The sequence below is a fragment of the Hemitrygon akajei genome, chromosome 8 (assembly GCF_048418815.1).
Source record: "Hemitrygon akajei chromosome 8, sHemAka1.3, whole genome shotgun sequence".
NCBI classification, from domain to species: domain Eukaryota; kingdom Metazoa; phylum Chordata; class Chondrichthyes; order Myliobatiformes; family Dasyatidae; genus Hemitrygon; species Hemitrygon akajei.
In genome coordinates, this window is record NC_133131.1 from 120,177,710 (window position 1) to 120,203,137 (window position 25,428).

General features: G+C 44.6%; 1 protein-coding gene across 2 annotated transcripts in view; it reads right to left on the bottom strand.

Moving 5' to 3' along the window:
- The window catches only part of gpd1c (glycerol-3-phosphate dehydrogenase 1c), a 50,891-nt gene extending 25,710 nt beyond the window's left edge, over positions 1-25,181 (bottom strand). Inside the window, exons 1-3 of one of the 2 annotated variants that reach the window (XM_073054483.1) lie at positions 25,026-25,156; positions 714-803; positions 38-215 (exon numbers count right to left, since the gene is read on the bottom strand). In XM_073054483.1, the coding sequence (XP_072910584.1) occupies positions 38-145 (108 nt within the window). In that variant the 5' untranslated portion in view covers positions 146-215; positions 714-803; positions 25,026-25,156. Of the gene's footprint in view, positions 1-37; positions 216-713; positions 804-25,025 lie in introns of both variants that reach the window. The other variant, XM_073054482.1, reaches the window with a different exon arrangement.
- Positions 25,182-25,428: the final 247 nt, after the last annotated feature.

Below are 25,428 nucleotides of genomic sequence, written 5' to 3' on the forward strand. Positions count from 1 at the left end.
GATTCATCAGTGACATACTCGCTGACTTTTACCTTACCACATTGTCAGGCAGTTTATATCCAGGCAGATATTTAACATTCTCGTGTTCTTGGTTTATAATTTCAGTTAATTTCCTGTTATTAATCAGCTCTTCAAAGACCCACATATTGACTGTTCTAGCAAATTTCGGGATTTTCTGGACATTTTTTCCAATTATCTTCGCAATTGCAGAGCCCCTGTGAAAACATGGAAACTAATGTAAGAGGGAGAAACACAAAGTGTCTTTCAGCTGCTTTATCAACCTCCTCTATGCAATTTTGAGAGAACTATTTGTTCAATACAGAGATTACGTAAAGTGACAAAAAACATACAAAAGGTAGGCAAGTGTAGTGATGAGAAAACAGTAATGTAAATGCAAACTCTGAATTTAACTGATCCTTTTTCCTTTGCAATTCACTAAAGTTCTTCATCCCCCTTCACATCAGTGCAGTAAAGCTTTACATGGCAGCATTGGGCCATACAGATCAGAAACATTCCAGGTTTAGTGTGGCATTGATATGCTAGGCATTCAGTGGAGATCTACAATTGGCCTTGGTTTCCAAAACTGCTTGGAGTGCAGGGGGAGGGAAACAGAACTAGCTCAAGTTCTCTTACTGCTATTAAGTGAGTGGACACTGGGCGAGAAGGAGCTGACTGTGATGGTGCTCACAGTCAAATGGTCGGGCAATACTCACTGTCCAGTCTCGCATGTAGAATGGCCACTTGGGCAAGGTATTGAAGCAGCGGTGCCACAGGTAGAACTGTAGAGCAGAATGATTCATTTCCTTCAAGAGAAATGGGATAAAGGGAGAAAACCAAAAGGAAAAGTGGAGAAGGGGGAAAAGAAAGTCATGGAACAGTTAAGATTACAGAATATTTTAATTAAATCTAGTAGGAACATAGAAACCAAGATAATTTCCTCTATTTCCACACTACTACTGCACATAATCCGTTGCTTTTAAAAACCTTCGCCTGTAAGACAAGCAGTGCAGGACAAAGATATATGGATAAATAAGAAGATGATAACATGACATTTTGTAGAATGGTGAAAATGCTATAAAGACCAAACCCCACATCATTTTTCTACCATGAACAGGCAATTTCTATGTCAAGATACTTAATGTCAACTATAAATCGTACAGCTTTTAAAATCAAATGATGCCTCAGACACTTCTAGAAAAGACAAGTGCAATTTCCCTCATAACTTCCATTCCTAACACTCATTTAACCCACCAGCATTTGGGAATTGCAGCACTCCACTTACAACAGTCCCATACTGTCATCAACCCCACCAAAGGAGGTACCACGGCAAACTGACCCAAACCTGGCAAAGGTTGACAACTCATCATACTTCTGTCTGGATCATGACTCTACCAATGAAGATCCACTACCCAAACAGTCACTGACTTCAATTCCTCCATTCTTCCCTCCAGACTCCTGCATTCCTGAGTACATTTTTACATTCTCAGAGATACCCGCAAGCCAGACAGTCCTAGTAGGCCTCCACATCTTGACCCTTTTCAAGTCCAGTCTCTTCCTACATACATTATGCCAACTTTGATGTCCTCTGCCACTTTGACAGATTTTAGTTTCTTTGTCTCAGCAAACTGATTTTCATCATGGATATCCAACCCCCATGGACCTCCATGCCATACCAGGATGGCTTCAGCACTTAAAACAGAGGCCCAACCAATCACCAACTTCCATACCTGTAAGAGCTTGTTCTCACACTGAACAGCTTCTTTAAGTCCACTCATCTGCTCTAACTCAGGCATGTACCCAAACTACTCACATAGTTCAAATTATGCCTGCATCTTTGTGCAACAGTCCTTGTTTAAGGCCTACTCAGGTTCCTTTGTCACTTCAAGGGACCAATGTCCCTTTGTGTAGGTTGGGAGAGTTTACTGGCAAAGGGATAGGTCAGATGCTGAAGCAGGTGATGTAAAGGTAGATGCAAGCGAGGAAGGACAGGCAGTGGATGGGTTGGAATGTGTCTGCTTTACTGTGAGAAGGCTCAGGAACAAGGGTAATGAACTTAAGAGCATGGATCAGTACATGCAACCATGACATTGTGGCCATTACAGAGACCTTACTGTCACAAAGGCTGAAATGACTGCTGTATGTTCCAAGGTTTAGAAGTTTCAAAAGCGATGGTGGGGGAGGTGACAAGTAAAAGAGGTGGGGGAGTGGCATTGTTAGTCAGGGACAGTATCACAGCTGCAGAAAGTAAGGACTGTCATGGAGGGGTCAGTGCAGGTGAATCAGAAACAGGAAGGGAGCAATCACTCTACTGGGAGGATTCTATAAGATAACCCAAAAGCAACAGGGGCACTGAGGAGCAGGTCAGGAGGCAGATTTCTGAAAAGTGTCATGGGTGTCTTCAACCTCTCTAATGTTGATTGGCACCTCTTTAGATCAACAGTTTTGATGGGGCAGGGATAGTTAGGTGTCTCCAGGAAGGATTCCTGACACAATATGCAGACACACTGACTAGAGGAGCGGCCATACTAGCCTTAGGTACGAGGCAATGATCCTGGTCTGGTGACAGATTTCTTGGTGCGTGAGCATTTCAGAGAGAGTGATTACTGACCTTTAGCATAGTTGATGGCATAGGAAAGTATTTCATTGGGAGAGGGCTAATTATGATGCCACTAGGCAGGAACTCGGGATCATAAATTGGGAACGGATGTACTCGGGGAAATGCACAATGGAAATGTGGAGGTTGTTTCGGGAGTACTTACATTGGGTTCTGGAGAGGCTTGCCCCATTGAGAACTAGAACACTTGAGTCAAGAGCAAGAAGGAAGCATACTTGAGAGTTAGGAAGCAAAGATCAGACAGGGCTCTTGAGACTAAGAAGGTAGCCAGGAAGGAGCTTAAGAAGGGACAAGGGAGAGCTTGAAGGAGACATGAGAAGCTCTTAGTGAGTAAGATTAGGAAAACCTTATACATGTTCTACACATATACACATTCTATATGCGTTCTACATGTATGTGAAGAACAATAGGATAGCTTGAGTGAGGATAATCAGCAGTGAAAGGGACCTTGATGCATGTGAGATCAGTGTGATTTTTGGTTAAGAAGGCATATGGGGTGGTGGTCTTCATTAGTTGGGGGATTGAAATCAAGAGCTGCAGGGTAATGTTGCAGCTCCATTAAACTCTGGTTAGACCACATTTGAAATATTGTCTTCAGTTTACTTCATAGGTTGTCACCTTGTTGTAGTGGAGCAGCTTGTGAGTTCCTGAGATTCCAAGAGTGATGCCCCCTGGAACGTAGCTCCTGGTAGGGTCACCCATGACAGGAAGGTCAAGGGGGAGGTTCTGGACAAAGAGCGATCCAACTAAAACGTCAACAGTGCAGCTGGCAGAAGATGATGACACATCACAATGGCAGTGAAAGTGGAGGAAGGCGGCAGCAGTGAAGGGTCCACAATTGTTTTGCATTCCATGCCACAGGACACTGACTCCGATCTGTCAAGGACCATGTGGGGACTGGCTGTGCATCAGCTTCTGCACGTTAAATGTCATCATGCACAGGTGTTCTCCATTAAGGAAATAACTCCTTGGGAGAACATCATACTCAAGTAAACACACCACTCTTGTGTTGTTGGATTACACCAACAGTTCCCAAACATTTTTGGGTTACCACCTACTTGGCTCACAGACCACATCCCTAGCAGACCCCTCTCCCTTTCCTGCCATTACATTAAAAACTATAAAGATTTTGATTTACGATGCACTGTGTAAGAAAATATAAGCTACAAATTCAAAGCAGAAACAAATATTTGCAAAACTGAGTCAAAACAATTTAAAGCTATAAATAAAATTATTTTTGTTGAACTACACTAAAAACTACTTTTATCAACAATTTTAGAGCATATATTATCAGTCCAACTATTCACTACTTCATTGCTTTTTCACCTTTCAGTGAGATGGAAGAGCTGGGTGCAGTGATTTCAGCTTCTCAGTATCAGGCTGAATGTCACTCAGGAATCTCAGAGACTCATGTTCAGTAATATGCAGTCTGTTTAATTGCGTTGAAAGAAGTTGGATGACTATACTGAAACCGTGCTCCTCTAAAAATGATGTTGGAAAGGCAATAATGAACATCTTGACCTTTTTCCGTAGCGCAAGATAACATTCAGCTTCTTTTCTGCAACCAAAAGTCTTGATGTGATTTTTTTGAACCTTGGCTTTGGCTCAGTTATTTTGTAGTTCCTCCTCCATCCTTCCTGTTAATTCCTCATTACAAGCGTTCAGGATTGAATTTATTACCCAATCTGGAATTTGGATCGAGAGAAGATCCCAAAATCTCTCTGACATGTCTTTATGCAGCTCGCCCAGGTGGGCACAGTATACTTGAAGTTCAAAGTAAATTGATTATCAGTGCACATACATGTCACCATATACAACCCTGGGATTTACTTTCTTGTGGGCAATCACAGTAAATACAAGAAACACAATAGAATTGATGAAAGACCACACCCAACCAGAGGGGCAACAACTAATGTGCAAACAAAAAATAAACTGCAAATACAAATACAGGTAAAAAAAAACAAATAAATAATCAATAAATATCAAGAACATGAGATGAAGAGTCCTTGAAAATGAGTTCATAGTGTGTAAGAACACTTCAGTGATGGAGTGAGTGAAGTTATCCTCTCTGGTTCAAGAGCCTGATGGTTGAGGAGTAATAACTGTTCCTGAAGCAGACCTGAGGCTCCTGTACTTTCTTCCTGATGGGAGCAGTGAGAAGAGGGCATGACCTGGATGGTTGGGGTCCCGATGATGGGTGCTGCCTTCCTGCAACAATGCTCTATGTCGATGTGCTCATTGGTGGAGAGGGCTTTAACCGTGGTGGACTGGGCAGTATCCACTACTTTTTATAGGTTTTCTGTACAAGGCCATTGGACATTTTCTGTACAACAGCTTTCTCATTCTGCATGCAATTCTGAATTTATGAAAGTTCTGAATATACTTAGGAAAAGAAAATGGCACTGATGAACCACGACGATCATCATCAACTACTTGAAGATCATCATCTGTAATGCATTCTTTTGCTACCAACTCAGACAAGCTTGGAAATTGGAAAAGGTCATGAAGCCAATGCTGCACTCAAACAAGGCTAACTTATACACATGAATGTGGAGACTACTTAGAAACATAGAAAACCTACAGCACAATACAGGTCCTTTGACTCACAAAGTTGTACCGAACATGTCCTTACCTTAGAAATTACCTAGGGTTACCCACAGCCCTCTATTTTTCTAAGCTATATGTACCTCTTCAGGAGTCTCTTAAGAAGGGTCCTGACGAAGGGTTTCGGCCTGTAATGTTGACTGCTCATTTCAAAGGATGCTGCCCGACCTGCTGAGTTCATCCAGCTTGTTCGTACATCTTAAGAGACACTCTTGTATCTGCCTCCACCACTGTCGCCAGCAGCCGATTCCACACACTCATCACTCTGTGTAAAAAAACTTACCCCTCACATCTCCTCTGTAGCTACCTCCAAGCACCTTAAAACTATGCCCTCTCATGCGAGCCATTTCAGCCCTGGGAAAAAGCCTCTGACTATCCACACGATCAATGCATCTGATCATCTTATACACCTCTATCCAGTTACCAATTATCTTGTCGCTCCAAGGAAAAAAGGCCAAGTTCATTCAACCTATTCTCATAAGGCATGCTCCCCAATCCAAGCAGCATCCTTGTAAATCTCCTCTGCACCCTTTCTATGGTTTCCACATCCTTCCTGTAGTGAGGCAACCAGAACTGAGCACAGTATTCCAAGTGGGTTCTGACCAGGGTCCTATATAGCTGCAACGTTACCTCTTGGCCCCTAAACTCAATCCCACAAGTGATGAAGGCCAATACACTGTATGCTTTTTTAACCACAGAGTCAACCTGTGCAGCAGCTTTGAGTGTCTTATGGACTCAGACCCCAAGATCCCTCTGATCCTCTACACTGCCAAGAGTCTTACCATTAATACTATATTCTGCCATCATACTTCACCTACCAAAATGAACCACCTCACACTTATCTGGGTTGAACTCCACCTGCTTATCTGACTATGATAAGATTCACATTGTTTCCTTGTATTTGAGGATTGATTTCATTGAACTTTGCTAATAATCCTGACAAATAAGCAATTTCATGCCTAATATTCTTGATTGCTGAATGAAGCATTAGAGTCTTCAAAGAATTTTATCAGTTTTAAAAAGCACTATGATGCCACAGGCTGTTTCCCTTTGAGCGCCATCTGACTTGTGTATAACAGCGACTGTCCAAACTGTTCATCATTCTCAATACAAAGCTCTCGAAACAGTCGAGAAGTGAGAGCATGGGACAATTTTATTTGCCACTGTGATTACAGTATTTAATGATTTGTGCAGCCAATCATTCAGATTTTTACAACCAGTTGTCTGTGAAATATAAATATATTAGGTAGAGCTTTTTTCGAGAAATTATTAACCTCACAGTGGCATCCTGTCGTTGATGGAGCCCCATCTGTTGCACAGCAAGAATGTTGATGAGTAGTCTGTCCATCTCTCTGAAAAATTACTCAACACAAAATATAGACTCCCCTTCATATCTGTTTCTAGCCTCCTTGCAAATAACAACTCTTGAACCAAGTTTTCATCTGTTATGAAGCAAACATAGCCAAGAAGCAAAGACTTGTTGCCTGGCAAAGCTGACTCGTCAGCCAGAACAAATTCTGTTGTCCTAAGTATGTTGCAGAATGTGTCTTCCACATTCTCAGATGTTTCATCTACTTGTCTTTGAACAAAGTTTGCTGAGTGGAATCGCTTTATTTGGTCTGGGGACTTGCACAAAACCTTTCTTACTTCAGGCAGAATCAGTTCTTCAATTGTATGGGACTTTCCAGATTTAGCAATGTGCAATGAAATGTTGTAAGAAGCACGCAAACCATCACAGTTTTGTTGTGAAGTGCTGGTAAACATGTTTTGAAGTGTTTTCAGTTTCTGACAATTCTCACAAAGTGACTGAAAATAAACCAAGATTTTGTTTGCTTTATCAAAATGTATTCTCTTCAAATGTTCAAGGAGCCTGGATGGTTTCACTGCCTCATTTTTTAAAAAAAACTTTTCACACAACAGACACATTGTCTGCTGTTGGTTGCTTTGTGCCAGTTTAAATCCATATTTCAGATACTCCGCACTATACTGTCTACACTTCACTTTTCTTTCGGTCTACTTGTGCCATTTTAATTATGGACTAACGACCTATTGTTAGTCAATTACCTATTGTTTAAATCCAAACTCAATCACTAGTATCAATAAATGAGAAAGTTATGACATTATCATAGCTCAGGCAAAACCTGACACTACCTGATCTTACATAAAGTGAGGCAGCGATACTTGGCTGGGCCGTGGGCTACAGAAATCCAGTCAAGGCCATTCAAAAGGACATATCCTGATCTTTACCCCATTGGAAACCATACCGTAATTCACATGAGTTACGACAAGGCATGATTACAGTACGGGAATCGTATTAGCTGACACTGTACTGTAATAGTGAATGGCAATAATGCAGTCTGAAGCTCAGAAAATAACATTTCTTCAATCCAGATTTCTCATAAAATGCCAAACATACAAGTGTCACATTGCTTTTCAATAACCATAATGTGCTTCGAGCAAAGTCTAAGAGAATGATGGGTTAATAAGAGATGGTGATTATATGATCATTATAATCAATTATGAGGCACTGAGGATCAAATACTTACAATATTTCTTAAATTAAGCCTATAATCCCTCAGCTGCCTCCTTGCTGCTGAACGTACCTGCACCTCCAACCACAATCTTTATTGCCCCGTTAGCAACTCCCATCATCCCAAGGGCAGGGAGCGACATCACTGAAAACCACTGGATTAGTCTGTAAAAATATTGTCTTTGCAGTTTAACAATTTATGCCTGTATGTATTTTATATAACTACTTCTATTCATGTAGCAAACACGAGGAAATCTGCAGATGCTGGAAATTCAAACACACACAAAATGCTGGTGGAACACAGCAGGCCAGGCAGCATCTGTAGGGAGAAGCGCTGTTGACGTTTCGGGCCGAGACCCTTCATCAGGACTAACCGAAAGGAAAGATAGTAAGAGATTTGAAAGTAGTGGGGGGAGGGGGAAATGCAAAATGATAGGAGAAGAACGGAGGGGGTGGGGTGAAGCTAAGAGCTGGAAAGGTGATTGGCGAAAGTGATACAGAGCTGGAGAAGGGAAAGGATCATGGGATGGGAGGCCTCAGGAGAAAGAAAGGGGGGGGGGAGCACCAGAGGGAGATGGAGAACAGGCAAACAACTAAGTATGTCAGGGATGGGGTAAGAAGGGGAGGAGGGGCATTTACAGAAGTTAGAGAAGTCAATGTTCATGCCATCAGGTTGGAGGCTGCCCAGCCAGTATATAAGGTGTTGTTCCTCCAACCTGAGTTTGGATTCATTTTGACAACAGAGGAGGCCATGGATAGACATATCAGAATGGGAATGGGACGTGGAATTAAAATGTGTGGCCACTGGGAGATCCTGCTTTCTCTGGCGGACCGAGCGTAGGTGTTAGGCGAAACGGTCTCCCAGTCTGCGTCGGGTCTCACCAATATATAAAAGGCCACACCGGGAGCACCGGATGCAGTATACCACACCAGCCGACTCACAGGTGAAATGTCGCCTCACCTGGAAGGACTGTCTGGGGCCCTGAATGGTGGTGAGGGAGGAAGTGTAAGGGCAGGTGTAGCACTTGTTGGGTTTAGAAGGATAAGTGCCAGGAGGGAGATCGGTGGGAAGGGATGGGGGGGACGAGTGGACAAGGGAGTCACGTAGGGAGCGATCCCTGCGAAAAGCAGAAGGGGGGGGAGGGAAAAATGTGTTTGGTAGTGGGATCCCATTGGAGGTGGCAGATGTTTTCCCACATTGTGGTCACACTATGTATCCACAATTGTTCAGCGTGTCCCTTAGTGGTTACAGTTCTTTGTATGATTCTGGAAGCTTTCCAGTATTACCTTATTTGGATTGGGGATATTGATGCACCATCAATAACTCTCCGAGACATGAGGTGAGATATCGGTTTTTATTGACTGGAAGAAAGAACAAGCAGCAATTGACCACCATGCTACATCCTGGAGACTGAGGGCAGGGCTCAGGCCCCAATCGCCTTTATACCGGGGTCTGTGGGAGGAGCCACAGGAGCAGTCAGCAGGGGGGCATGTCCAGACAGGTATATGTAGTTCACCACAGATATCTAATTGGTTAACTCTTATCTGCAAATTTGAATGGAGTGTCTCTTTTCTATGGGGTATAATAGTCGAGCACATTGGATCGCCATCTTTATCCTTTACTTCTTTCCTTCCCCTACTAGACCTCTATTTCTTCTCGTTTACAATTCTCTTTGTTCTGCTAGCAACCTGCTGAGCTCCATTCCATTCGGAAGGTCTCTGTCTCTATCACATCAGTTTGGACGATGACTCCAACCAGCGCTTCAGAGCTGTCTTCCACTTTCTGGAACTCTGGTTTGCCTTTCCCCATACCTGACAGGGCTCTGAATCAATCTGTTCCATTTCCCACCCTTCTGCTCTCTCCCCTCCATCTAGGATAACCTTTGAATTCACTGTTCACCCCAGCAAACTACATTAAACAGGTCATTCTCCATAATTTCCCCCACAACGTACATCTTCACCACTTCACCTTTTGCAGTATTCCAAAGGAACTGTTCACTCTTCCAATCCCACCAATTATTTCCCTTCATGTACCACCTTTGAATGCATTTACTGCTTGCATCCCCAGCATTTAGAGATTCAAATACTTGTTCCAAGTGAAACAGTGCTCTTCTAAAGTGCTCAAAATGTAGTCTCTTCTGCACTGAAGATAGCAAACGCAGACTGAATGTCCAACATAGTCAGTCTTCCAGGGCTTTAAGCTTTTAGCTGCCCATTCCTTCAATTCCCTGTCCCACTCTAACCCCCTCTCTTCCCTCCCATACTTTTCCAACACATGGAACAAACTCAGCACATTACAATCCTAAAGACAACATTGAATTACATTTTTAGATAACCAGCCTTCCCAGTTTGTATCCGATTGGTCATTTTTGATGAAAAACCATCACCAGCTGGCAACATTAACTCTTGTTTCTTTTCAATTAAAACAAGCTGACCTGAGAGGGAATGAACCTCATACAAGGCCTATTTGGATGTATCGGGTACCCTTAAGGAATCGTTTTAATCATATGATATGGTGTTTGATATATTATTGTACTCACACAATGTTTTCAGTAGAGGGAGTTCTGCTTTCAGTTCCCAGGTTTTATTTGTTTATACAAGCAGCAAATGAAAGGAACTCGAGGACCGAGTGACAGGCTCAAAGGTTGCAATACGTTTTCACGCCAGTAAATGGAGTAACGTTAGCTTCATCATGGGCACAGGGCCCCACAGTATCCAGGGCATCTTCAAGGAGCGATACCTCAAGAAGGCGGCGTCCATCATTAAGGACCCCCACCACCCAAATCATGTCTTGTTCTCACTGCTACTATCAGGAAGGAGGTGCAGGAGCCCGAAGGCACACACTCAACGATACAGGAACAGCTTCTTCCCCTCTGCATTCCAATTTCTGAATGGACAATGAACCCATGAACACTTTTTTTAACAAAATATTTTTTGCACTACTTATTTCAGTTTTTTCTCTCTGCTATTATGTATTTCATTGTACTGCTGCCGCAAAGACAACAAATTTCACGGCAAATGCCGGTGATATTAAACCCGATTCAGATTCTGAAAAGTGGATTCATAAATGAAATTCCTTCTTCGTACAGAAGATGTGTGCGTCACAGTGAAGACCAGGCACAAATGTATGTCACTGTATGATCACAAGTGAACAGTAATTGTGCTATGAATGGTAGCAATATTGGAGAGAAATATGGGCTGAATGGAGGCAATTTTATAAAGTAGCTCAGATAGACATCATTGTTGGCATGAATGAGTTGAGCCAAGGGGCCTGTTTACATGCTATATGACTCTGTTAAGTCTGTCATTTTTAGCCATACTGGTGACTCCAAAAATACTTGTACAATCAATTAAACTGTTTATGTGCACGTGATTGGTTGCCTATGACACCCCCTTCTTCTTGAACATCCCAGGAAACCCGGCTTGTTAGCCCATCGCTAACAGTTACTGGATCCCCCAGTGATAAAGCCAGCGTTCTCTGGCTTCGCACAGCTAGGGTGTATACAGCTTTGGTCCCGCCAGACCCCTGAGGCTGAGATGTCTCACGCACCCAAACCCCAGTTCGTGTGAATGCTTTGCGATTTGCTGCCCCCAGACTGAAATAACAGATCGTACACTGCATACAATTTATAAAGTATATTTAAGAATGTCATTTTAAATAAACAGTTATTAAATGAAAGAAAGAGAAAAAAAAGGCCATTACTCTTAAACAGTCAAATGTGCACTGAAGTTGGAGCTCATCTTGAACTTGTCTGTCACTCGCGTGCTGGACGCTCAGTCTGCACGAAAGCACACAGCACCTTCCGAATGTCGCTCGAAATCCATCGCGAACAAACGGGCCACCTGACCAATGAAGACAAGCACGCCAAATGCCTTTTTCCAATCACTGCCTACTCATGTTGCCACTTTTTAGAGAATTATGTAACTAGATGTCCTGGTCTACAACACTCTCCAGGCCCCTGCCATTTACTTTGTAAGTTGTGACCTATTTTCAGTGCAAGTCCAGCTCTGGAATGCATTTATTAACCAAATAAATTTGTGCAACAGTCTAATGGTTTCATGGTTCACTATTATTGACCCTATCATTTTTATTTCCAATTTGTTTTATCACTTAATTTCCATAGCTGCCCTTTCTGATGTGAACTCGTGGCATGATCATTTTTTACACTACTGTTCATGCCTTTAGATCAATGCCATTGGTGCAATCTGCACCTTAATCATTGAAGATTATACAAACCAAAGAATGCTGTTTCCCAAATCTTATACAAAAGCAGGGAATCATGAAGACAACCTGTAAAAGCTGCAGTCTCATGGTTATTTATGTAGGACTGCTGCTAAGTAGTTTTATGTTATATAGAACAAACTCCAGCAAAATCACATTAGGCAGAAAGACCATGGTCTGTGCAACAATTCCCTCTGTAACATACAAGCTGCAAAAATGCCTCCAAACATTTTCCACAACGGGGAAAAAAGCCACATTGACTCTGTCAATAAAGCTTACTTTTTGCAACATCACCCAGTTTCTTTTGATACAAGAATACAACACAACTGGAAATTATTAACCATTGCAACACTGTCAGAGAATTTGTGGAATCAAAAATCAAGAGTGCTGTGGAAATTAATAATTTCTTGTAAACCAGTTACAGTTATGGTGTAATTTATAGTGCACTGTAAATTAATGATACACTTATAAGTGATTCATAGTATCTTACTATGCTCTATGATTTATGAAATTTGCAGGAGTGACTTTCATTACTGAGTAATAGCTGGGGTCGGGCTCTGTATTGCTAAACTGGGGAGGTTAATAACCATTAGGAAATATGAGGAGTGGCATTGGGAAGGTAAGCTGCAAACACCAGAGTCTCGATAGGTTCAGTGTAACAGAGTACATAGATCAGTTTCTCATATCAGCTCCAGTGTAATCAGAACTCCGGTCTTCCTCCACGGACTCTGGCTGCACTTCTTGCCGCCTGGGTAAAGCAGCTAACATAATTAAAGACTTCACCCACCCCAGACATTCTCACTAATCCCCCCTCCCATCAGGCAGAAGATATAAAAGCTTGTATCACCAAGAACAGCTTATCTTGCTGTTGTAAGTCTGTTGAACAGTCCCCTAGTATGAGATGGACTTTTGACCTCGCATGCTACCTCACTATGGATTATACTTTACTGTTCGCCTACACTGCATTTTTTGTTACTGTAATACTATGCTGTTGTGATCTGTATGCATGGCACGCAAAACAGATTTACCACTATATCTTGGTACATGGGACAATAATAGATCAATTTTACAAACTAACACTTATAGATTTTGTAACACATTCTGGATGCATTACTGAAAACAAAACAACTTTGCCAGATTCAAGAGGAAAGTGAGCTGTAAGATCTTGTTAGTCATAATGCACAAACACCTAAAATATTCATCTAACATTCAGCAATTCATTATTTTAACTGTTAATAAATTATTTTAGTCGATACAATGCTGCAGTAGCTGCTAAGTTATTTTTATTTTGATATTGCAAATTCATACAACTATTCTTCCTAAAGAGCTGCTTTTGCTTAGGATTACCGAATATTCCAAGGGACCAGAAAGTACAAAAAAGTTGATTTACATTAAGTTGATGGTAAACTTGTAAAAAGAGGGCCAGTTATCAGACTGCAGCTATGTTTCAAATGGAAAATTAACATTTTGGCATTGTATAAAAACAAAATCAATTAATACATGTGCAAAGGTCAAAAGGAATAATTCCAGCATCAGAAATATTCAACCAGAGAAGAGTAACTTGGAAGTTTCTAAACGAAGGCTGTTCTCAGATAAATAACCTAATGTAGCGGTGTGCTACATGCAGCGCTAAAATAACGACACGGAGTCGATAAACTGCAATTAAAGATGATTTTATTCGAACTTCACAGCCTTGCTTTAAAGCCTCCCTCACCCCGCCCTCCCCAGGCGCGGATGCTGTAAGGGACACGTACTCACAAACCCCCGCAGGCTTTTTCCCTTTGTTGCGGACCTGGCCTTTGTGCCGGCGCGCTGGCTATTTGTGAGCCGGTTCGAGTGCGCTAGGAAGTGGGTCGCCACATAACCGCTCCCCAGAACCGGCGATACATCCCCAATGTCCACAGTCTGGGCCGGACCCTGTTTGGGAGGTCGACCTCTGCGCCGCGGTGCCGGAAACTCGACCGGTTGCGCCACGTTCACATGGGCCGGTTTGAGTCGGTCCACTGTGAAAACCTCTTCTCTCCCCCCAACGTCCAGCACGAATGTGGACCCGTTGTTCCTGATCACCATGAACGGCCCCTCGTAGGGCCGTTGCAGCGGTGGCCGATGCCCGCCCCGTCATACAAACACAAACTTACAGTTCTGCAGATCTTTGGGTACGCAGGTCGGGTTCTGCCCATGCTGCGACGTGGGTATGGGGGCCAGGTCACCGAGCCTCTCGCGTAGTCTGCCCAGGACTGCTGCGGGTTCTTCCTCCTGCCCCCGTCTTTGGGCGCCGTGCGGATGCCCAGTAGGACCCAGGGAAGCTCGTCCGCCCAGTTAGCTCCTCGCAGGCGGGCCATGAGAGCCGACTTTAGGTTCGACTGTGGGTGGTAGGCAGTTGTGTGGTGCAGCTGTGTCCCCAAAAGGCTGGCCATAGCTGACCACAGGCTGGAGGTGAACTGGGCGCCTCTGTCGGAGGTAATGTGGGCCGGTACACCAAAGCGGGACACCCAGGTGGCGATCAGTGCCCGGGCGCAAGATTCGGAGGTGGTGTCGGTGAGCGGGATCGCCTCTGGCCATCTTGTGAACCGGTCTATGTTAGTCAGGAGGTGCCGCGCTGCTCGCGACACTGGCAGGGGGCCCACGATATCCACATGAATGTGGTCGAAACGCCGGTGGGTGGGGTGGAACTGCTGTGGCAGAGCTTTGATGTGCCGCTGCACCTTGGCCGTCTGGCAGTGCATGCACGTTCTGGCCCATTCACTGACCTGCTTGCGGAGTCCGTGCCAAACGAACCGGTTGGCTACCAGCCGGACAGTTGTCCTGATGGAGGGGTGCGCTAAGTTATGAATGGAGTCGAAAACACGGCGCCGCCAGTTTGCCGGGACGACGGGACGGGGTTGGCCGGTGGTGACATCACAGAGTAGGGTCCTCTCACCTGGGCTTACGGGGAGGTCCTGGAGCTGCAAGCCGGAGACTGCGGTTCTGTAACTCGGGATCTCCTCGTCTGCCTGCTGCGCTTCCGCCAGCGCCTCAAAGTCTACCCCTTGGGAAAGGGCATGAATGTTAGGGCGAGAGAGCGCGTCCGCCACGACATTGTCCTTACCCGAGACGTGCCGGACGTCCATCATGTATTCAGAGATGTAGGACAGATGGCGCTGCTGGCAGGACGACCAGGAATCGGACACGTTCGTGAACGTAAAGGTAAGCGGTTTGTGGTCCGTGAACACGGTGAAGGGCCTACCTTCTAAGAAGTACCTGAAATGCCGGATTGCCAGGTATAGTGCCAACAGTTCCCGGTCAAAAGCACTGTATTTGACCTCGGGTGGCCGCAGGTGTTTGCTGAAAAACACCAGGGGTTGCCAGCGCCCCTCGATGAGTTGTTCCAGCACTCCACCAACTGCTGTGTTAGATGCGTCCACTGTGAGGGCGGTAGGGACGTCCATTCTGGGGTGCACTAGCATCGCGGCATTCGCCAAGGCTTCCTTCGTTTGAATGAAAGTGGCGGCGGACTCCTCGTCCCAGGTAATGTCCTTGCCCGGACCCGACAGCAGGGCGAACAGGGGGCGCATGATTTGGGCAGCTGAAGGGAGGAAGCGGTGGTAGAAATTGACCATACCTACGAATTCCTTAAGGCCTTTGATTGTGGTGGGTCGGGGGAAATGGCGGACCGCATCTACCTTAGCGGACAGAGGGGTTGCCCCGTCTTTAGTAATCCTGTGGCCCAGGAAGTCAATGGTGTCGAGTTTGAACTGGCATTTGGCCAGGTTGATTGTTAGACCGTATTCACTCAGTCAGGCGTAGAGTTGACGGAGGTGGGACAGATGCTCCTGACGACTGCTGCTGGCTTTGAGGATGTCGTCCAAATAGATGAATGCAAAGTCCAAGTCGCGTCCCACCGCGTCCATTAACCGCTGGAACGTCTGTGCAGCATTCTTCAGGCCGAACGGCATGCGGAGGAACTCGAAAAGGCCGAACGGGGTGATGAGAGCCGTTTTGGGGACGTCGTCCGGATGCATCGGGATTTGATGGTATCCTCGGACGAGGTCTACCTTGGAGAAGATCCGTGCGCCGTGCAGGTTTGCTGCAAAGTCCTGAATCTGTGGCACAGGGTAGCGGTCCGGTGTTGTAGCCTCGTTCAGCCTGTGGTAGTCGCCGCATGGTCTCCAGCCCCCTGTTGCTTTGGGTACCATGTGCAGGGGGGAGGCCCATGGGCTGTCAGACCGCCGTATGATCCCCAATTCCTCCATCCTCTTGAACTCCTCCTTCGCCAGTCGGAGCTTGTCCGGGGGAAGCCGCCGAGCACGGGCGTGGAGGGGTTGTCCCTGGGCCGGGATGTGGTGCTGTACGCCGTGTCGGGGCATGGCTGCCGTGAACTGCGGTGTCAGAACCGATGGGAAATCCACCAGGACTCTGGTGAAGTCGTTGTCGGACAGCGTGATGGAGCCGAGGTGTGGGGCTGGCAACTGGGCTTCTCCCAGGGAGAACGTTTGAAAGGTCTCGGCGTGGACCAGCCTCTGCCTCGGCAGGTCGACCAGCAGGCTGTGAGCCCGGAAAAAATCCGCGCCTAGAAGCGGTTGGGCTACGGCGGCCAGAGTGAAGTCCCACATGAACCAGCTGGAGCCGAACTGTAGCTGCACCGTACGGGTGCCGTAGGTCCTTACCGTGCTGCCGTTCGCGGCCCTCAGGGGGGGACCTGGTGCCCTGTTGCGGGTGTCGTAACTCGTCGGAGGTAAGATGCTGATTTCGGCACCGGTGTCAACCAAAAAACGGCGTCCCGACCTCTTGTCCCACACATACAGGAAGCTATCCCGACGGCCAGCTGCCGTAGCCATCAGTGGCAACTGGCCCTGGCGTTTCCCGGGAACTGGCAGGGCGGACTTCTGCGCCCCACCGCTGGTGGTAGAAACACCAGTGTTCGTTGGGCTCCCCACCCCTGCCTCTGGGGCTAGCGGGCTCTGCGGCCGGGCCTGGACTGGTTTGCTGCTGGGAGCGTGGCCTGTTGATCTGTGCGATGGACGCCCCACTCACCTTCTTGGCGCTCCACAGCAAGTCCGCCCGGGTTGCCACCATGCGGGGGTCGCTGAAATCCGCGTCGGACAGCAGCAGGCGTATGTCCTCGGGCAGCTGCTCTAGGAATGCCTGCTCAAACATGAGGCATGGCGTGTGTCCACCGGCCAAAGACAACATCTCATTCATTAAAGCCGATGGAGGTCTGTCTCCCAAGCCATCCAGGTGCAGTAAGCGGGCAGCCCGCTCGCGCCGTGAGAGTCCGAAAGTCCTTAGGAGCAGGGCTTTGAATTCCGTGTACTTGCCGTCCGCCGGGGGAGACTGTACGAACTCCGCAACCTGGGCCGCTGTGTCCTGGTCGAGGGAGCTCACCACTTAGTAGTAACGGGTGTCCTCTGAGGTTATCTGCCGAATGTGGAATTGGGTTTCTGCTAGCTGGAACCATAGGTGAGGTCGTAGCGTCCAGAAGCTAGGCAGTTTCAACAAAACCGCGTGAACAGATGCGGCGTCGGTCATCTCCGTCCAAAAATCGTTTGGACCGTCGGGGTCACCAATTGTAGCTGTATGCTACACGCAGCGCTAAAATAACGACACGGAGTCGATAAACTGCAATTAAAGATGATTTTATTTGAACTTCACAGCCTTGCTTTAAAGCCTCCCTCATCCCGCCCTCCCCAGGCGCGGATGCTCTAAGGGACACGTACTCACAAACCCCCGCAGGCTTTTTCCCTTTGTTGCGGACCTGGCCTTTGTGCCTACGCGCTGGCTATTTGTGAGCCGGTTCGAGTGCGCTAGGAAGTGGGTCGCCACACTAAGCCCTTTGTTCTTTAGATTTTAGCAGCTGGCTACTGAAAATACAAAGGCAGTTGTTTTGCAAAATAAGCTAAACTGCATATGCTGCCATGAACCAATTCAAATGGAAAGCCTACAACAATATAACTTACTTTTAAATTTTTGGAGTTGACAAATTCCTCAAAAAATTAACAAGTACTAATTGGTTGTATGATTATTACAACTGCAAATAAATTCATCATGAAAAGTACTTTTAAATCTATCAATCTAAACATACCTACAAAATTACTTTTTTACAAAATTTAATGGAATTTTTGCTAATTTTTAATAGGGCAAGGTTGTCAATTTTAGAATATTAAAACAATTAAATTCAAAATCCCTTAAAGCATTACTATTAGTTCATGTAGCAAGAAGAAGCAGGTTCATTATATTTCATTATACCCTGAAGGTTGAAAAATGACAGCAATTAGTCAAAAATCATAGTCATATCATTCAATGCTTGGAGTCTACACCGGCTTTCTGCCAGAACAATCCACTCTTTTCCTGTTGAGATTGGTAATTAATAGATCCCCAGGCAGCAGCCAACTGCAAGTGAGGCTCTGCCACTGTTCAAATGCTCATTTTTAAATGTAGCTCAGATAACTGCAGCAACTTGCCCTGCACTGAAGATAATACGTGAAGATAACCTCTGCCTCATATACATTAGCTTTCAGTCATGTCTTCATCTTCAGAACTATGCATCTACAGTATGCGAGTCTTACGCTCACGTACAGAAAATCTGTAACACAAAGATGCTTTCCAAAATAATGAAAAGTTTCGAAATATCCAAAAAAAAAGTTACTATAAAGAGCAGTGAACAGTAAAAATCTAAATCAAATCGATATTTGGTGTGATTATATGCCTTTAAAATTGCTTCAAATTTCTTAGGTACACTGTTGTGTAGTGAGAAAATCGGCTGGCAGGTGGTTCCAAGCATCTTGGAGGACTGGCCACAGTTCTTCTGCAGACTCTGGCTGTCTCGCTTGTTTCTGTGTCTCCCAGACAGCCTCGATGAATTTGAGATCAGGGGTCTGTAGAGGTCATGCCATCTGTTGCAAAACTCCTTGTTCTTCATTGTGCTGAAAATAGTTCTTCATTACCTTGGCTGTAAGTTTGGGGGTCACTGTCACTGCAGAATGAAGTTGAGACCAATTGGATGCCTCCCTGATGGTATTTCATGATTAATGAGTATCTGCACCTACTTGTCAGCATTGAGGATTCCATTGATTCTGACCAGATCACCAACCCCATTTGCAGAAATGCAGCTCCAAACCTGCAGGGAACCTCCTCTGTGCATCACTGGTGGCTGCAAACACTCATCCATGTAGCGCTCTCCCGCTCGTCTATCGACAAGCCACAAAGCTCGAGTCAAAAGTACCACATTTTGACTTGTCAGTCCAGAGCACTTGTTGCTATTGTTCGACACCCCAGTCCTTGTGTTTTTGTCCGTAGCTGAGGCTGTTGGTCTTGCTTCCACCTCAGATTAATAGCTTTTTGGCAGCAACTATTCCACGAAGACCACATCAGGCAGGACTTCTCCAGATTGTAGAGGAGTGCACTTGGGTTCCAGTGGTTTCTGTGAGTTCAGAGCTGATAACAGTGCTGGAATTCTAATTTAGAAGGAAAGTCAGTTTGACGTGTCTCTCATCTGCTGCATTCAGTTTCTGCGGCCAACCAGTGTGCTTCTTCAGAAGAGCTTGGTAAGCACATCTTGAAACCGCTATCTGCCATGAAATTTCTGCTTTGGGAGGGACCTTGTTGATGGAGGATGACCACCTTGTGTCTTGTTGCTATGTTCACTCTTGCCATGGTGTAAGAATTGATTATTTGAAAATGTGTTAAATCTGCCACACCCTCACCTTTTGGTTTGGTTGTCCTTTGCCCAATTTGATTCCTACTCCACACCTTCTTCCTTCAGTTAATCAGTTCTGATTCAGCTCATTATATCAATGATTATTAGCATCCTGTTTGTTATCTTTGTTTAATCATACACTGGGCTGTATACCTACAAAGTACAGTAATCAAGTTTTTAATTTGAAAAGTGGTCCATTACTTAATATAGAACCATAGAACATTACAGCACAGAAACAGGCCTTTTGGCCCTTCTTGGCTGTGCCGAACCATTTTTCTGCCTAGTCCCACTGACTTGCACCTGGACCATATCCCTCCACACACCTCTCAAGTTTTTCTTAAATGTCAAAAGTGAGCCCGCATTCACCACTTCATCTGGCAGCTCATTCCACACTCCCACCACTCTCTGCGTGAAGAAGCCCCCCCCCCGAATGTTCCCTTTAAACTTTTCCCCTTCACCTTTAACCCATGTCCTCTGTTTTTTTTTCTCCCCTAGCCTCAGTGGAAAAAAACCTGCTTGCATTCACTCTATCTATACCCATCAAAATTTTATACACCTCTATCAAATCACCCCTCATTCTCCTACACTCCAGGGAATAAAGTCCTAACCTATTCAACCTTTCTCTGTAACTCAATTTCTCAAGCCCCGGCAACATCCTTGTAAACCTTCTCTGCACTCTTTCAACCTTATTATTATCCTTCCTGTAATTAGGTGACCAAAACTGCTCACAATACTCCAAATTCGGCCTCACCAATGTCTTATATAACCTCACCATTACATTCCAACTCTTATACTCAAGTAATACGTTACTTTCTTTAACGGAATACAAATTTTTCTCTGTAACATTCAATTTTTTTGGAAAATGAATGCTAGGAAATTTAAAATTTGCTCTTTTCTACTGACACACAATTGAAAAGACAAAAAAACACTTAAAACAAAATTCATATAAACATCTAAGGTGACTAAGACTTTTGCACAGTAGTGTACTTGCAAATAAAATGTCCCCAGAACAGCCTAAAACTCTGCAGTTCTACCTCATCTAGTCATGTTATGGCCCTCAATTGAACAGATGACAGGAGTAAAAGACCTCAAGAACACCTCCGTCCTCAGTGATGTGAGTGATCAAAATGTAGGCAGCCAAAAGGCAAGAAACAAAAATTCACAATCACAATCTTGGCTTCCTCCTGAAAGTCCACATTTCACAGACGCCACTCTCCAGCCAATTCAGTTCACACCATCTAATATCAAAGGATGGCTAAGGGTGCTGATACAGCAAACGTTATGGAACCACCAACATGCCAGGTGTAGTTAGAACAGCCTGCACTCCAGAACTTGCTGTGCCTCTAATCAAGCTTATTTATTTTGGTAGTTACTACACTGTAATTGTGGAAAACTGTTCTTCAAGAACAGGACAAATCGAACTCAGTTGATTACCAACCAGTCTTCAGCAAAGTGATGGAAAGTGGCATCAACTGCACAAATAGATGACATCTCCTCATCAATAAGCTACTTGCTTCTTTATGCTCAGTTTGGATTTTGATCAGATCACTTTGTTCCAGACTGGATCACAGTTTTGTTCTAAACATGGTCAAATAGTCGAATCCCTCAAAATTCGAAGTAAACTTAACATCAAAGTATGGAGATGTCACCACATACTACCCTGAGATTCAACTTCTTGCAGGCATTCACAGTAGAACAAATAAATACAATAGAATCAATGAACAACTACCCCTAGTCTGAGACCTAGGCCTCGATACCTCCTTATGGAACTGGATCCTCGATTTTCTCACTTGCAGATCCCAGTTAGTTCATATTGGTAGCACCACCTCCTCACAATCACCATCAGCACCACAAGGCTGCGTGCTTCGCCCCCGCTCTACTGACCTCATACATGACTGTGAGGCGAAGTACAGCTCCAATACCGTATTTAAGTTTGCTAATGACACCACTGTTGTTGACTGAATCAAAAACTTGATATCAAAGAAGTGTTTGAACTTAAGAGCACATGTTCAAATGATATAGGAGCAGAATTAAGCCATTTGGCCTATCAATTATGGCTGACTTTTTAAAGCCCATTCCCTCCACTTTCTCATTGTAACAGTTAGCCCTCCCCCCCCACCAATCAAAAACCTGGAATACATCCAATAACGGTTTCTAGTTTTAAAGGGATCTTCCTATGTTCTGAGGCTATGCCCTTGAATCCGAGTCTCTCCTGTTCTCTCCACATTCACTCTATCTGGGAGTTTCAGTATCCAGTAGTTTCCAGTAAGATTTCCGCACCCCCCCCCCCGCCCCCCATCCTGCTGAACTCTACTGCGGACAGACCCAGAGACACCAAACTGTGCTTCTCATTGTTTTTTTCCAGTCCTGGTGAAGGATCTCGGCCAGAAACATCAACTGTTTACTTTTTTCCCATAGATACTGTCTGGCCTACTGAGTTCCTCCAGCATTTTGTGTGTGTTGCTTTGGGTTTCCAGCATCTGCAGATTTTCTCTGGTTTGAAGAAGAGAGAGGACAGTGGACCATGGAGTAACAGGTACCAGATGGGAAACCAGAGGAAGGTGCAGGTGATGGACAAGTTATGCAGGAAGGGGAGGGAAAGAGATGGGTAAAGGGGCCAGAAGGATAAACAAAAAGATGTGTGGATGAGTCAGAGAAGATACCAGAAGTTAGATGAAGTACAAGATGTTGATCTTCCAATCTGTGTCTGGCATCAGCATGGCAGTAAAGGAGGCTGTGGACAGACATGCTGGTGTGGGAATGGAAACTGGAATTAAAATGGCTGGCTCCTGAATCAGCGTGGATAACTTCACTCACCTCAACGCTGAACTTACTTCACAACCTATAGACTTACTCTACAACTCATGTTCTCAATATTATTTATTAGTTTATTTTGCACAGTTTGTGTTCTTTTGCATATGGTTGTCAGTCTTTGAGTGTGGTTTTTCACTGATTCTACCGTATTTCTTTGCTTTACTGTGAATGCCTGCAAGAAAATGAAATTTCAAAGTGTATATGGTGACATATACATGCTTTGATAATAAACTTAGTATGAAACTCGAAATGGAAGATCTTGGCTGTTAGAGCAGGTGGAGCAAAGGTGTTCAATGAAGCCATCTCTCAATCTGCACCGACCCTTACCATTTCCTCAAAGTGGTGCTTAGCTGCATGCAACTGAAGTAAATCAAAACTTCCTTAAACAGAGATCAAGCAGAAAGATTTACAGAGAATAAAAATGTTATTTCAGTTTTTGAGTTATATAACGTCCTAAGAGAGAGTTGAGCTTCAATTGTTGACAGAAAGTGTAACCAGCTAAGGTTATTGTTAAAAAACCTGTAATTTGCTCATCACACGAGAGTGTTGTAAATAACTACCTGATTCTCTCCACTGCTGACATGGCATTGGGCACTGGAAAATAATTCAATAAGCTCCTAAAGTAATATAGTTTTGGATATTAGATGTCAAGTCTGTTAACATGTCTATTAAACATCTACACTTCATGAGGTAGGGTGCTGCAGAGTTACTTTCACTGTTCACTCATTACACCCATGTTACACTAGCAATGACTCGTGGTTTAACCACTGTCTGCACAAGAAACTGCTGATGCTGTCCATTTCCATACATAATTCCTGCCTGGCCCACCGAGTTTCTCCAGCCTTTTGTCTATTGTGTTTTACTCCTCTTTGACAATGTTGCCAAAATTTCACATTTCAATGGTGCTGATCACCAACCTTTGGGGAAAAGATCAAGCTATTACTATTAGAAATAGATAGAGACAAAGTTGTTTTTATATATATTCTCAATCAGTTTCTAAAATTCTGGCATTTGGGATTAGTTGCCAGTTTATTTTTCTACTGTACTGCTGAACCTGTCCATCTCCTTTTCTCAATGGTTGAATCAGAAGGAAGCTGAGATACACAACAAAGATCACCGGGGCACAGGAGTGTGGATGTGATAATCCAGTCCCAAACCTGATAAAGCAGATGCAAGTCAGACAATGCAATGAAACCACTCCTGCAAAACTTACAGATTGTTGACAATACTGACGATATTGGGATAGTGATTTGATGAACTCACATGAGCACAATGAAATGCAGGTTCACACCCATAATTCATCATAATAATCGAACTATTTAACCTGTCATTTTCTAAGTTAGAATAAATAAAGTACAACTTTGGATAGCTATATCAACACTGCATGCATGACTGTAAATTGGCTTCGAGCCTTTATGTGGTAGAATTGATTGCAGACTTCGGGAGGGGGAAGCTGAGGGAACACACACCAGTCCTCCTCGAGGGATCAGAAGTGGAAAGGGTGAGCAGTTTCAAGTTCCTGGGTGTCAACATCTCTGAGGATCTATCCTGGACCCAACACATTGGTCCATTACATAGAAGGCATGACAGAGGCTATATTGCACATATCTAAAGTTTGAGGAGAAATGGTATGTCAGCAAAGACACTAATAAATTTCTACAGATGTACCATGAAGAGGATTCTAACTGGTTGCATCACTGTCTGGTACAGAGGGGGCTGCTGCACAGGATCGGAAAAAACTGCAGAAAGTTGTAAACTGCTAGCTCCATCACGGCCACCAGCCCCCACAGCATCCAGGACTCCTTCAAGTGGCGATGCCCCAAAGAGGTGACATCCTTCATTAAGGGTCCCCATCACCCAGGACATGCCCTCTTCTCATTGCTACCATCGAGGAGCAGGTGGTACAGGAGCCTGAACACACACTCAATGTTTCTGGAACAGATTCTTCCCCTCCACCATCAGATTTCTGAATGGACAATGATCCCACAAACACTACCTCTGTATTTTTCACTCTATTTACAGTACTATTTAACTCAAATTTATTTTACCTATAGTTATTTTAATTTATAGTTTTTACTAATGTATTGCAATATACTGCTGCTGCAAAACAATTAATTTCACAAAATATGCCAATGATATTAAACCTGATTCTATTTCTAATAATGTTGCCCACTGATCAAGATAATCCCGACATGATGGCTGAAGGCTTCATTTCAATATCACTCTCTGCTAATATTACACCGAGTCAAAGGTTGACCCTGCACTTTAAATGTCAAAATGTCACTTCAAAGTTGGCCAAGTACATTAAAATATATTATTCCCATATAAGGCATGCAATGGGGAAACTGGTTGTCAGAAGATTCGGTACTGTTAAATGACCCCATTCCAAGAGAAGATAAATTCACACAGTGTCAGAATAAAATCCTACAGTCGATAATAGACAAAAAGCAACCATTCCTAAACTGAACGCAAACGATGCGACGACAGCCTGTCTCCCTTCTCCAACAGTGACTTACGTTACCGGTAAAACGGCGGTTCACGGCAACGACCCCGCCACCTGACTCACCAGTTTCCAGAGCCAATAATGCACACTTTCAGGGGTGCAGCCATTTGCGCCGGAGCAGCTCGCACTTTGTCTCACGGCAGCGGAGTGAAACTGCTGGGTGTCAGCGGAATACAGCGGTAGATGGCAGTGAGCATGCGGTAATCCCTCCGCCCCTCGGCCGAGATCAGCTGACGACGCTCCTCCCTCTGCGGCTCTGCCCGGCTCCGACCCTGGCGGCACCGGCACCCTCCTGTGCTGGGAGCGGTTTAACATCTGTGCTGTACCTGCTCTACTGTTTAGATGGAATGGTGCAGGTGCAGCTCCGTATGTAACCCAGTATGATCCACCTTGTTTTCCACCCAAGCCCCCCTTTTAGGTTTTTTTTCTAGTGGGTAGGGGAGAGGGGTGGTTTTAAAGTATATTT